This window comes from Urocampus carinirostris, chromosome 2, assembly GCF_059441175.1.
Source record: "Urocampus carinirostris isolate Australia breed hairy pipefish chromosome 2, RoL_Ucar_1.0, whole genome shotgun sequence".
NCBI lineage: Eukaryota > Metazoa > Chordata > Actinopteri > Syngnathiformes > Syngnathidae > Urocampus > Urocampus carinirostris.
The window spans coordinates 30,834,351-30,848,120 of NC_142350.1; the positions used below are offsets into that span (position 1 = coordinate 30,834,351).

Sequence of the window (13,770 nt, forward strand, 5' to 3'; positions counted from 1 at the left end):
GAGTTCCTTTCTCAAGGTTTCTCTTTTTTCCTCACACTGAGGTTTTTGAGTTGTTCCTTGCCCGCATGCTGGTTTAAGACCAGGTTATTGTGCAATTTTGTAATTGTAATCCTGTGCAGTCCTTTGAGACATTTTTGTGATTAAGGGCTATATAAATAAATGTGACTTGACTTGACTTGACTTGTAGGCAGAACAAATGTAATTGATTCTATGATTAGGAACTAAATACTCACAGCACTGTCGATGCCTAATGTTAAGAGCATGATGAAGAAGATCACTGCCCAGACGGATGAGCCGGGCAAGGTGGCGATGGCTTCAGGATAAATAACAAACACCAATCCAGCGCCTAAACAGACCAAATAGACAAAGTAAATTATCACTCTAAAACTGAAGTTAATTAACATTACAGGACTTTCCAGGCTGTGGTTTGGTCAGGATAGAATATAATATTTAAATTCACTGTTGTAAAATGGCATCCATATTTTGGGAAAATGTAAAAAATATTTTATCTAAATAATAATAATAAAATAAATAAATAAAAATACAATATGTTCTTCAAAGGAGAAAACAACTGATAGGTAGATTGACAATACGTTTTTTACTAAGGAATTTACCATTTAAATTTATGTACAGGCGAATTAATACCAAGCTCATTGGTGTTTGAACTCGCAACGGTAGCTCATATGAGTATTAGATGCCTAAGATTAGCCATTTTACAGGTAATTGGAACTGAAGGAATGTTAAATTGTCATTAAATTATCACATTAAGGAAAATTATGATTTTGGTATTTAAAGGTATTTCTTTAGAATTTGCCATTTTTGCAGATCGAGTTTATGTATTGCATTTTCACGACCATAAGGCACACATAAAACTCTCAGATTTCCTTCAAATTGTGTGGCGCGCCATATTGTATGTGATGTAGTGGCGGACATAGCTGAGAACATCATGAGGCTGCTAAAGGGTGAAGTGTGGGCGTCACTACTAAAGGGGGAGGTGTAGGCGTGTATATATGGCTAGGTTTTGGATTTTTGTGTGAAATCAGACGTTTTTGTGAGATTGTTCACATTTCCAACTAAATTCAACTTGTTGGCGATCTCCTGTGACTTCTATGCGTCTCCTGTGGGAGCATGACAAGTGTCTCACCATTGCAGAAGAGGACAAGTGATTTCACATGGAATGTAATCCATTGTTTGCGAAAGTACTCATGGATGCTAACACCATAGCATATATAGCAATGTAAAGTTATTATGCTAGCGGAGGCTGAACAGTGTTGTCCCCACAACTATTAATTAAACCCAAGACCCATCTTTGCCACCATTGAATGCATTCCGTGTTTTTGTCTGCCATGGTGTGGTGATTTCTACACTACACGGAAGAACATGTAAACTGGGAAGCCGCAAAAAAATTGAGGGTTAATGAATCGATGGCTTGCAAGTAGCAAAATAATGGAAGACGAACTCTGTGTGTTTTACTTTGTAATTAATAGAGCAGTTTCAGCGACAGACTGCTGTCACTGTCTTGTACTACGGACAGACTGAAGAGATCTTTTCTTCCTCATGCCATGAGGCTCTTTAACTCCACCCGGCAGAGTAAAGGCCCACATTAAACCACACCACCTACATTGGATATTACCGAATCTTACTGCAATATGTATTCTGTGTAGCACTATTTAGTTACTCTATATAACACGCTACAGTGGGCATTTGCACGTCACACTGGGTATTTGTATATTGTTTTCTTTTTGCTTTATTATTGTACTGTTCTCAGCTCAGGGATGCTGCTGGAAATGTGAATTTCCCTTCGGGGATGAATAAAGTATCTATCTATCTATCTATCTATCTATCTATCTCTATCTAATACTTAAATAAACCACAGCAAAACTCAGTTTTACACCCGCTGTATTTTTAAATACGCACACTTGGATGCTTATTATTATTATTATTATTAGCTGTGTTGTAAGGCAGCCAGAGCAGAGGGCACCCACACCTTATCGTGCTGTACATAAGTTAAATGCAGAAATAGGACTAGCTACGGAGATGGCGCCTTTTAACACGGTGCGCCCAATGGTTGTGAAAATAAAGTACTAATGGTATCAAGGACTGTTCAATATTTGAGTATAGCTAATGGAATATGCCTGACAAAATGCAGTATTGAACATCTCTATTTAAAAAGAGCTCAGATCAGGTCAGATCAAACAATTTGACTCATTGCTGGTATGTTCCCATTTTACTATAGATTATATGAAAATACTTAGAATGGGCAATATTAATTTGTTTTTTGCGTTTCTTTTAACAAAAACAAATTAAATGTAAGGAAACAGCTTCTAACAGCATTTGTTGGGATGCTAAAAGCTACTTTGACTGTTAAAACGTATAAGTGTCTGTCGTGTATTTATAAGTGTTTGGTAACACTTAATCTTTTAATGAGTACAAATCTAAGTTTTCAATGTCATAATGTATTTGTGTTCATATGCACTACACACATAGAAACAGTAGTCGGTAGTTTTAGGACCATGGACAGCAAGCTGTTAGTTGTTTACATTCATACTATCCTAATAGTTTATTTTTAGGATAAGACATCAATCTGAATAAGTTTGAGCATGGCGCCATTGTCAACCCTTTTCTTAGACCGTCTTAATTTCAAAATCTAGGTGTATGACTTCTATAGTCTAAATATTTTGGGGTTTTGTAATGACAAACAATTTTTAGTCATTCGGAATCATCTATTTACAAGCTGTTTCAAGGGTAGAGCTTAACATGTATTAAGAATATTTGATTATATATACAATAGTGCAAATTTGGAAGCTAAAAACATAATTAAAACAATTTTAAAAATATTTAACCATAACCAATACATCAAATTAAATCTTGACATGTTTGTGCATTAAAAACATACCATCTCTTGCGACCTTTTCCAAAGACACGTTGTGCTTGTACGACATGTAGCCAAGAAAGGAGAAGACCACAAAGCCAGAGAAGAAGCTGGTGAGAGAGTTGATGGAGCAGGTAATGATGGCATCCCTGAAACATTCAAACGGAATCAGATAAGAATTTTTTTTTTAAACGGGATAGTTTTTGATGCAAGTGTTAAGTCCTGCATTAGGGCACATCTTACTGCTTTGATCATTGCTGATGCCAATTCATTTCTTTTACCTGTTTCTTACTAAACACCAGGCTAAAGCTATTTTCTGTTCTGATTCCTTGACCTCTTGAAACATCCATTCATTCAGTTGTTATTTAGTCCCTACATTGTTTCAAGTGTTTTTTCAAGTGGCGTTTTTAGTTAAGGGAAGGCCTTGAGTTTAGCAGTACTATTCAGACGCGGTCCACATAAAGGCTGGTGTGAAGAGGGATTTTTTCCACGACCTCTAGTTTCGTTAGAATCCTATAAAAAAGATTGTCAGTCATGTTTAGTGTGGTTTTGTGAAACCCTAGGGCTTGTTCTGCCCAAAATATTCTGTTCTGTAATAAAAATCCCAGCGGAACTGCTCAGCTTTAGTACTTGTTTTACCAATCACATCTCAGATGTCAAACCAACACAGGACACTAAAGTCATTACTTTGCAAAACCCTGCTGCAATGTATGATAAGTCAATGACAAATGACTAACTAAATTATATCAAATGTGTGAATATATGAGGTAAATGGTTTAGTGTTGCTATTGGTAAAGTGTCACATACAATATGTAGCAGGTTTTAAAGACTTTCAAAGGCTCTTGTAATTCACCTGTGCAATTTCATGCATATATCTGTGTGTACGACTCCTGTACCTGTAGCAGTTGTTGCTGAATTTGTTGTAGCTGGAAAAGGCGATTAGCACACCAAACCCGACACCCAGCGAGAAACAGATCTGCGTGGCAGCGTCGATCCAAACCTGCAGGGATGGGTGACAGAAAACGGCGCACTTGTGTGAAGCGGCAAACAAAAGGCACAGGAGGAGAAAAAAAGCCATTATTAGGGATAATTGCAGGAAACTCTTTCAACAGCAATAGATGAAAGACGCCTGTGAATGCAGGGGTAATTTTGCAAATTACAGTGCCATGCATCTTATCTAATCTAATTCTCTGATTGCCTGCAACGCATCTCTTTGCGCTCTCCTTGTTTTTGAGTATTTATTTGTAGAAACTTGATGAACATGTTCACAAAAAACGTAAGAAACAGGTACCACCTAGGGTTGTAAATTATCATTAGCATGATTATTGTTATTAATCAAAAGTTTTTTTTTAAATCATTATTTTAATTTGCCAGCAATTGGGGATGGTATTACTCAGAAATTAGGAGCAATTTCTTTCAATATTGTCTTTAGTGTTCAAAAAAATCAGAATACATTATTACTTAATCTTAATTTGTTATCAATATACCGTATTTTCCGCACTATAAGGCGCACCTAAAAGTCTTATTTTTTTTCAAAAGCTGACCATGCGCCTTATAACACAGTGCGCCTTATATATGGCTCAATATTAAATTCGCAAGGTCTCGCAACTTACTCAACAGCCGCCGACTCGATTTTACCCCGAACGTGGAGTAGTCCGCGGTGTATGCTGGGATTTATATACCGGCGTTTCATTGGCTAACCAATGTGTCAATCATCATTTGAATCGATCACTATTGGCTGAAGTTATTCAGGGCCTCGGATTGGCTAGATGGCCAAAACAAACCCTGCAATCGGCCGAGTTTAGCAATGGCGTAGCAAGTCCGCGGTGTATGCTGGGATTTATATACCGGCGTTTCATTGGCTAACCAATGTGTCAATCATCCGTTAAATCGATCGCTATTGGCTGAAGTTATTCGGAGCCTCGGATTGGCTAGATGGCCAAAACAAACCCTGCAATCGGCCGAGTTTAGCAATGGCGTAGCAAGCTTGCTAAAGTACGCCATAAAGAAACATGTTTCATTAGTCTGTATTTGTAAATATTCTACTCTTCTGGATTTACTTCACTCACGGTTGTAAGAAGACCATGATGGCGTATCATTATTGAACGTGAGAACTTAGGTGAGTTATGCGGCTTTATATTTTCCCGGTATCTTGTTTTAGAACGATCTTGATGTTGCTGTGATGAGTTGAGTGAATTAAACCCAATTCCAAGTGTTTATTGTCATATGCACAGTAAAGTTGTGAGCGAAAAAGAAAATAGAAACATAGAAATGTTTGGCATTTCTTGAATCCCAAGACTTCAACCTTCCGAATGATATTTGAAATGACGCATTTAAGTGACATCGTCCGGACACCGCATCCGCACGTGTCTACGACACGTATTTGCTTCTTTGCAAGCTTTGGGAATGTTAAGGGGGTAATCAGTTTGACTGAATCATCTGACTGTTTTGTCCACGTTCCCATTGTAGCGCCTTATAATCCGGTGCGCCTTATCTATGGAAGATATAGGACCAAAAACTATTTTTTGGGGGTGCGCCCTATAACCCGGTGCGCCCTATAGTGCGGAAAATACGGTACCTATATTACCCAGCAACAACCTTGTAAAACTGATGCATATATATATATATATATATATATATATATATATATATATATATATATATATATATATGTATATCCATCCATCCATCTATTATCTTCCGCTTATCCAGGGTCAGGTCGCGGGGGCAGCAGCCTTAAAAGGGAAGCCCCAGACGTCCCTATCCCCAGCCACCTCCTCAAGCTCATCCGATGGGATCCCGAGGCGTTCCCATCTCATCCGATGGGATCCCGAGGCGTTCCCAAGCCAGCCGAGAGACATAGTCTCTCCAGCGTGTCGTGGGTCGCCCCCGGGGCCTCCTGCTGGTGGGACATGCCCGGAACACTTCCCAAGTGAGGCGTCCAGGAGGCATCCTTATCAGAAGCCCGAGCCACCTCAACTGACTCCTCACAATGCGCAGGAGCAGTGGCTCTACACAGAGTCCCTCCCGGATGACTAGCTTCTCACCTTATCGCTAAGGGAAAACCTAGACACCCTGCAGAGGAAACTCATTTCGGCCACTTGTATCCGGGATCGTGTTCGTTCGGTCATAACCCACATATAATTTTATATATACCAGTATATATATATATATATATATATATATATATAAATATGTAAACAAGCTGCTTGATATGTTCGAAAAAAACAATAATAATCATAATTATCATTTTAATTAATATTTTTTGACTTCCTGTGAGGAGATAAAATGCCATTGTCCTCTATGCAATTTGTTGGCTTATCCCTCTAATTATTTTTTCATCACATTGGTTCATATATTCACAGTACACGGACCATACTTACAAATAAATGTATTTTGTAAACATTGTTTCAGTTTACTCTTTCTATTGCTGGTGGGCACTAAATCTCCTCGTGTGCTCTTGCTACCTGCTCGGATCTCACCTTGGCATCACAGAGTTTCAGGAAGTCGACAGACAGGTAGGCCTTAATGCCAGCCTTGGCTCCGGGCAACGTGACTCCTCGAATGAGCAGCACAGTCAAGACCACGTAGGGCATGGTGGCTGTGATCCACACAACCTGCCAGGTAAAAGGTCACAGAAGGCGGACCCACACATGCATGCAAAGAAACGGAGTTAGGAGAGATGCACGATATTTTCAAAATGCCTGCATTGCAAAATATTCAAGACAGTTCAATTTAAAAAAACATCTACAACTTACAATGCTGATCCAATGTTCTACTACGCCGTAACAATTTAATACTCATGAAGTAAAAACTTTGCTTCCCTACCTTGCCAGATGTCTTAACACCTTTCCACAGACTAAAGTAGAGCAAAACGATGACCACGGCAAGACAGGACGTCAACTGCCAACGGGGACGACCCAGATTATCAATACCGTTGCTGTCCTGAATGTGGAGCACCCCTCGCCTCGGGAAAAAGAATATTACAGTGAACGATGAAGTGGTTTACTTAAAATGTTAGAGTATACTTGATCAATTTTTCCTGATTTTGTTCACTCAATGTTTTGCGCCTCAACTCTGAAAAGACCGAAATGCTAGTTATTGGTCCGTCTAAATGCCGTGACTTGTTCTCAAAAACGGCTCTGAACATTGACAAATGTAATATGACCCAGAGTGACTCAGTCAAAAATGTAGGTGTCATATTTGACCCCGATCTGTCCTTTCAAACACACGTTATGAATTTTACTACTACTCGGGGGCGGCAGTAGCTCAGGAGGTAGAGCGATCGTTTTAGGATTAAGGGATCCCAGTTCGAATCCTGGCTTGTCCGTGTTACATGTCGACGTGTCCTTGGGTAAGACACTGAACCCCCAATACCCCCAATAAGCAGGTTAGCGCCTTACATGGCTGCACAGATCACGGCCGCTATTGGGAAATGTGAAGCACAATGTAAAGCGCTTTGGGAAGTCATTGACTTGAAAGTGCTATATAAATGCAGATCATTTCATTTCATTTCATTACTAGAACAGCTTTTTTCCATCTTTGCAACATTGCTAAAATTCGCCCTATTCTGTCTCAGTCGGATGTGGTGATTGTAATTCATGAGTTTGTTAACTACCGTCTCGATTACTGTAATGCACTATTCTCCAGTCTCCCAAAGTCTAAAATCAACAGCCATCAGTTGGTGCAAAATGCTGCAGCGAGGCTTTTAACTAAGACGAGAAAGTTTGACCACATTACCCCGATTTTAGCTAACCTGCATTGCCTCCCTGTTAGCTTAAGATGTGGAAGGCAACCGGAGTGTCCGGAGTAAACCCACACAAGCAGAGGGAGAACATGCAAACTCAACACAGGAAGGTTCTATCTCATGGCCTGTGGTGCGGACGCGCTAACCACTATCGACCCTTACAAACAAAGATTTTAAAACACATATGTATAGGTTTTTAAATTATAATACAACTTTAACTCTGACAGCACTAATAAACATTTGTTACATTTTGTAAAATAAAACAAGTCACGTAAAGCAGGGCTCATCCACCACCTGTAACATGTTCAAGGGGTGGATGGCTAAGAAGATGTATGTTTCATTCAGGGGTACATAAAAAAAAAAGGTGGAAGGTGAAATTGTGCCAACTTACTCAAAGTACTCTTGAGCTGGGGTGGCCTTGTAAATATCGCTGATCGTGCCGTTGTCAGCCCAGTCGGAACAGTTGGGACTGTTCCAAGTGTTGTTGCAGTTTACCCAAGGGAGCTCGCCGGTAAACGAAGAGAAGAGGTAGAAGAGCGCCCAGGAGATGATGACATTATAATAAAAGCCAACATAGAGGGAAATGAGGATAACTGTAAATCCCACACCTATGTTGCAAAAGACAAAGTCCAAATTTCAGTCTTTTTTGTGTAAAACCAAAAATTACGGACTACGAGCAGCTACTTTTTTGTATTTTAAACACTGCAGCTTTAAATACAATGTGGCTTTTTTACTTTATTTTTTTCACAGGGGGGATGGTGTCGGCGGGGATTTGGGACACACGCCAGGCCCTCGGCTTGGCACAGCCCTTACAGGTCGCCTTGGCCAGTGCCTAGCGCCTGACTTAGAACTGGTGCGGACAAGGGATCCCCACCGTCTAATTAAAACAAAGCAATGTGAGGGCCTGGGGAAGGTGATGATACGGTGTTATTTCTCCTCAGCGCTCTGAATGTCCAAGTGAAGAATTCAATGAAGTACGGGAAAGTATCAGGAGCACATACAGTATGACTCTGTTTGGTATCCAAATGCCTGGTCACTTAATTAGTGATAGAGGAGATATTTTTGACATTTTTAGTAAATGAAACACATTGTGCTGTGATTAAGAAACTCCCTGTCAAGCTCAATAAACTAGTGCTTCAGTCAAAATTAATTAAATTGACACAGGATTAACTAAAACTAAATGTACTGTACTGAAGGCAGTTTAGCTGGTTCCCTCTTTAGATGCTTTATTAACTTTATTTGTTGGGCATACTTCCACTAATCGCTTACCCTGATCCTGAAATTAATTATTTTGTTGAAGTCCCTGTTCTGTTATCCTGTTTTTATTATTCAATACACCTACCTTTTTGTCACACTGTTACCTTGTTTTTACTCCATTCAACAGCGCACTCATTTTTTCAATTTTTCTTGATTATTTGATTATTTTTTAGACATTTTATATTATATCTGCGAAAACACAGAGTTTACCGGCTAGCAGTATGTAAGTACAGTATTTTTTAATGCTGCAGTAGCAATACGTTGTCTCCTCTCTATCCCTTTGTCGTGTTCACAAGGTATGAGAGGGCTGAAGATCAATCACATGGTTTAGAATGTGTACAGGCTGTTGTGATTTTACAGACTTCTGAATTTAAGTCAGTACAGTGCATTGGGTTTTGTTTTGTTAATGTTTTTATTACACCATTGTATTTATGTCAATGTTAATGACTAGGATGATTGAATAAGATTGACAGCTGCAGAGACAGTCCGCAAACAAGTGACATTACCGTGGCACAGCGTTTTACTTTTTTTTTACTAGACATCTCCCCACTGATTGTTTTTAAATATAAGAAATGGACGTGAAAGAGTTCATATTTATGAAAGTTCGAAAAAGAAAATCTGGTGCAGTTTGTACAAGAACAAAGATTAGTTTTTCCCCTTCAATTTGCACATGCCGCTTTTAATCATTAGCACTGTGTAGTCTGGAAATGGAATGTATTCTACTTATTTCTGAATCTAATAGTTGTCTCCTTTAACGGAATCCATGCTCTACGTGCTTTTGCTCCCCTCGTCAGATACATCGATCTTAGGCGGAAACAAGCTTGTTGATCAGAATAATTACTGCCAATATGAGCATGTGCATGTATGCATTTGAATAATTACTGTTATCCCCCACAGAGTGGCAGAGAATGATGGTGTAGGAAGCATGTGATTAGAACGTCAATGTCTTGTGTGGAGCCCTGACAGACAGCACATGTTTCGAGACAGGAGGCCCACGCTTGGCGGGGACACACACGTTCATGCAATTACACACAAACACATAGCAATGTCTAAGCACTACGTTGTAAATATTTTGCCTATTCATCCTGACAGTCTTTTAATTTATTTTTCTCTTTAAAGTTTTATTACATGCTTACCCAGGAGTGCCATGTCTCATCTTGTTGCATACAATGTTTCACAAGCAGGGTTGGAAGGGTTACTTTCAAAATGTAATCCAATGCAGTTACTAGTTACCTCTTGAAATATGTTATCAATAATGTAATAAGAATGCTGTAATGTTCGAGTAATAACAATGTATTACTTTCAATTACCTTTGTATTATTCCAATACCAACTTTGCAAAAAATAAAGAACAAATAAACTAGATATCAATAAAATAACTAAATTTTGTTTGAGAGAAATGAACAATGCAACCTTGATAAAAAAAAGAGCTTTGGAAGAGGGAACGTGCTCCCAGGAATCAAATTGCACAGCTCATTTAATGTTATTTCATTTATATGCTTATACTTGTTTGTTGGTGTTGTCTTGTTATTTACACTTTAATTATATGGCACTTTTTTGGGGATTGGCAAAGATTTGGGTCATATTATCATGATTTATACTCAGGCACCTTGGGCAGCTGCAGGGGTACCTGAAAGTGAGTGCACCGTTGTGTGTGTGTGTGGAATAAATGAGACGACAGAGAAAGAGGTGAATGTAAACAAAGCTAAAGCGAATGTGGAAAAGAATAAAAAAAGAGTTAAAACTAAGGCACACTGTACTTCAACATTATCCCCTGAATTGTACAATATGCATAAGATTTTAAAAATAATTGTAATCCTGCAAAGTAATCCTTATTTTTTACAAAATATTCCTGTTATTTGATTATGTCTGTTTTTCTGTAACTGTAACGGAATAGCATTACATTGTTTGTATCCTGATTACGTGATGCTGCTATGTGTATTTCGTTACTCCACAAGCCTGTTCACAATTCTAATATCAATGACCATTCATTCTTCGTTTTTTATCCTATTTGAGACATTCGATTGACGATGCAAACCATCAAAACTGATTGCCTAACCCTGTAACTTGAGGTGAGGTCTGTGTCTGGTGAGGCACAGTTAGATATAAAAATTAACAATCCTAAATCTTAATTATCATTTGATTGGACCGAGCAAGAAAGCATAATAGAGACCCCTCTCCACTGAAAGCTTCGGTTATTCCTGGTTCACTAGTTCGCAGATTCAAAATTGAATTGATTTGGTCCTTATTGTCATTGATATCGTTGTATTTTGCATTATTAGACAGATTAGGGAGGGCACTCTGCGTCGGGTGGGTGTGACTGTATATGTGCGTGACTTGTGATAGGCTGGTGTATGCTGTCAGTCAAACAGCTGGAGGCCACAAGAGTAGCTGCCTTCGAAAACAAACTGCCGCGTAGTGCCAGATAGCTTTTAGCTTCTTGTTACATTGAAAAGAAATCAATCATTAAATTTGTGATCACTAGATGGTGCTCCTCCATTTATTTTTTTAAAAGTCAATGCAACAAGTAATAATTACTGGATGGCTTGATTTGTTTTTGGCTTGCTAACACTAACGCTAATTGGGGCTCGGGTGTGCACCAAATTTGAATCCTGGGTCTCACCATCATCCTCTTCCATGAGTGAATTGTGTGCCTCACTCTGCATCAGCAGACGTTCAGCACAGTAATACATACCATACTGCTCCTTTTGAATACAAGCATCAATAGATAGGTCATCGTGAATTATGGAAAAAAATCCATGCAACAAGAAAAAACAATTACTGGAAAGCTTGACCTGCTGTTAGCTTGCTAATCGTGTCACTATATCTATTGTTTGAACCTAAGGAGTGAGCCAAATCAGAATCATTGGTCTTACTATCGCCCTCTGTTGTGAGGCAAGAGAGTTGCATGTCTCACTCTGAAAATGCAGACCCTTACCTCATGATTACATACTAAGTAGGCATTAACAACACTCATAATATCATGTGAAAATTCAGCGATTGTGAAATTGATTGAGAAAAAATGCTATCAATGGATACATTTAACCATTTAGGATATTCTTATGTCATTAATTCCACGATAACTGTTCTTCACCTGCCTCCCCTAGCTGCACGCCACTGTAGGAATTTCTATCCAACACATGACAATAATTCTAACATGATTGAAAATTTTCCCGATGGTATTAACTAATGAGGTTTTAACCGCAAAATATGTTTTAAGAGCTCTACTGGTGACTCCAGAGACTGATATTACTGTACACTCGACACAGGAAGTTAAATGAAAAAGAAGTTTAACACTGAATAAATATAACCATTTGATATATGTTTACTTTATAATTCCATGATGACAGATGAGGCACGGCCTTACCAGCCTCCCCTGACTGCACGGAACTGCAGAAACTTCTATTCAATACATGACAATAATTCTAGCATGACTGGGGATATCCAGATTGTAGTATCTAATTTTTTTTCAATTGAAAAAACAATTTTAAGAGCTTTACTTGTAAGTCTAAAACGAATATTTCACTCGACGCAGTTATATATTACATACAAATTGAATTAATAATATTCATAATACAAGGTGAACTGCATCAGTTTTAAAAAGGGAAATACCAAAATTGGGAATTAAAATAATCAATAAAATCACTTTAAAACTGAATACGTATTTCTATTTAATATATTTCCATAATAACAGGTAAAGCAAAGCCTCACCTACCTCTCCTGACTAGATGTCACTGCCCCCTCCCTTGCGCTATCCAAAGCCCAACAAAACCTTAAAGCCACTTTAAAAGGGGTGTTGCCCCGTTAGGACCACCACAAAGTCCATATAATGAGGATTGTTCCCCACAATGCTAGTAAAAACTAAAAATGTCTCTGAAAAAGTTGACAAATCCAAGTACACACTCTACCCCTGCCACACATTAGAAGTATTAAATACAACTATTAGCCTCCTTCAGCACAACAATCACATTACTGAACAGGATGGATGTCTGGTGGCAAGTTGAACATAAACCGATGGTCCGTCAATGCATTAGCAGGGATCACCTGAGAAATGCAAATACAATAAAAACACCTCTTGATAACCCAAATAGAATCAGCCCTGACAAAAAGCATCATTTCCAATGCTCATCCTCGCTTTTGAAAAGCACCTTCAGAGACTGTCAAGCCCCTTTCGTCAAACGGCTTTGGACAATTAGGATGAAAGTTTAAAAGCCTCGTTTTCATGTGTTTCCATCTGAGTGCAACCAGAACCTGGCATTTTTTGGGGGGTGGTTGGATAAACAATGCCTGTCGCGCTTGACGAAGACGAACGGACAAAAGGAGGACTGGCATGTGATCGGGCAGGCGAGGGGGCAGGTAAGTAGACATCAAGGGAAGTCATCTGGTTGGTAGTAGGAAGATAGATGGACACAGACAGAGACATTAATGATTAATGAGGAACAAAAGCACAACTTGTGATGCATGGATTTATTAAAGACAGATCCTGCCATAACGAGAAATATATGTATAAATAAATACCTAGAAATAAATGTCATAAAAATAATTGTACAGATTAATACATTACATAATACCTAATATATGACAAGAATGCAATCCATTCATTTAATTGTGCATTCTGCCATTTTTTATTTCAGTATTTATTTTATCATGTATTTTGTGACAACAAAATGTTATTCAGTCGTATGGCTACGACACCGATCAACCAATAGGTGAAAGCTTAGCCAGTTTGACCCGCCTCCTCATTTGAATTGAAGATTTAGATGTGATAAAATACACGATAAAATACATAACAAATTGAATGACATAATGCACGACAAAATACACTACCAAATACAGCAATTAAAAAAAGGCAAAATACACAACAAAATTCACACCAAAAAAATCGATCTCGACTC

General features: G+C 38.6%; 1 protein-coding gene across 2 annotated transcripts in view; it reads right to left on the minus strand.

Annotated features, from left to right (window-relative positions):
- The window catches only part of slc6a3 (solute carrier family 6 member 3), a 33,401-nt gene that overhangs the window by 11,592 nt on the left and 8,039 nt on the right, over positions 1–13,770 (minus strand). For both annotated transcript variants that reach the window (XM_088326186.1, XM_088326185.1), the window contains exons 5-10: positions 8,011–8,227; positions 6,701–6,839; positions 6,355–6,489; positions 3,769–3,872; positions 2,897–3,021; positions 234–346 (exon numbers count right to left, since the gene is read on the minus strand). In XM_088326186.1, coding sequence (XP_088182312.1) covers positions 234–346; positions 2,897–3,021; positions 3,769–3,872; positions 6,355–6,489; positions 6,701–6,839; positions 8,011–8,227 — 833 coding nt within the window. The remainder of the gene's footprint in view (positions 1–233; positions 347–2,896; positions 3,022–3,768; positions 3,873–6,354; positions 6,490–6,700; positions 6,840–8,010; positions 8,228–13,770) is intronic.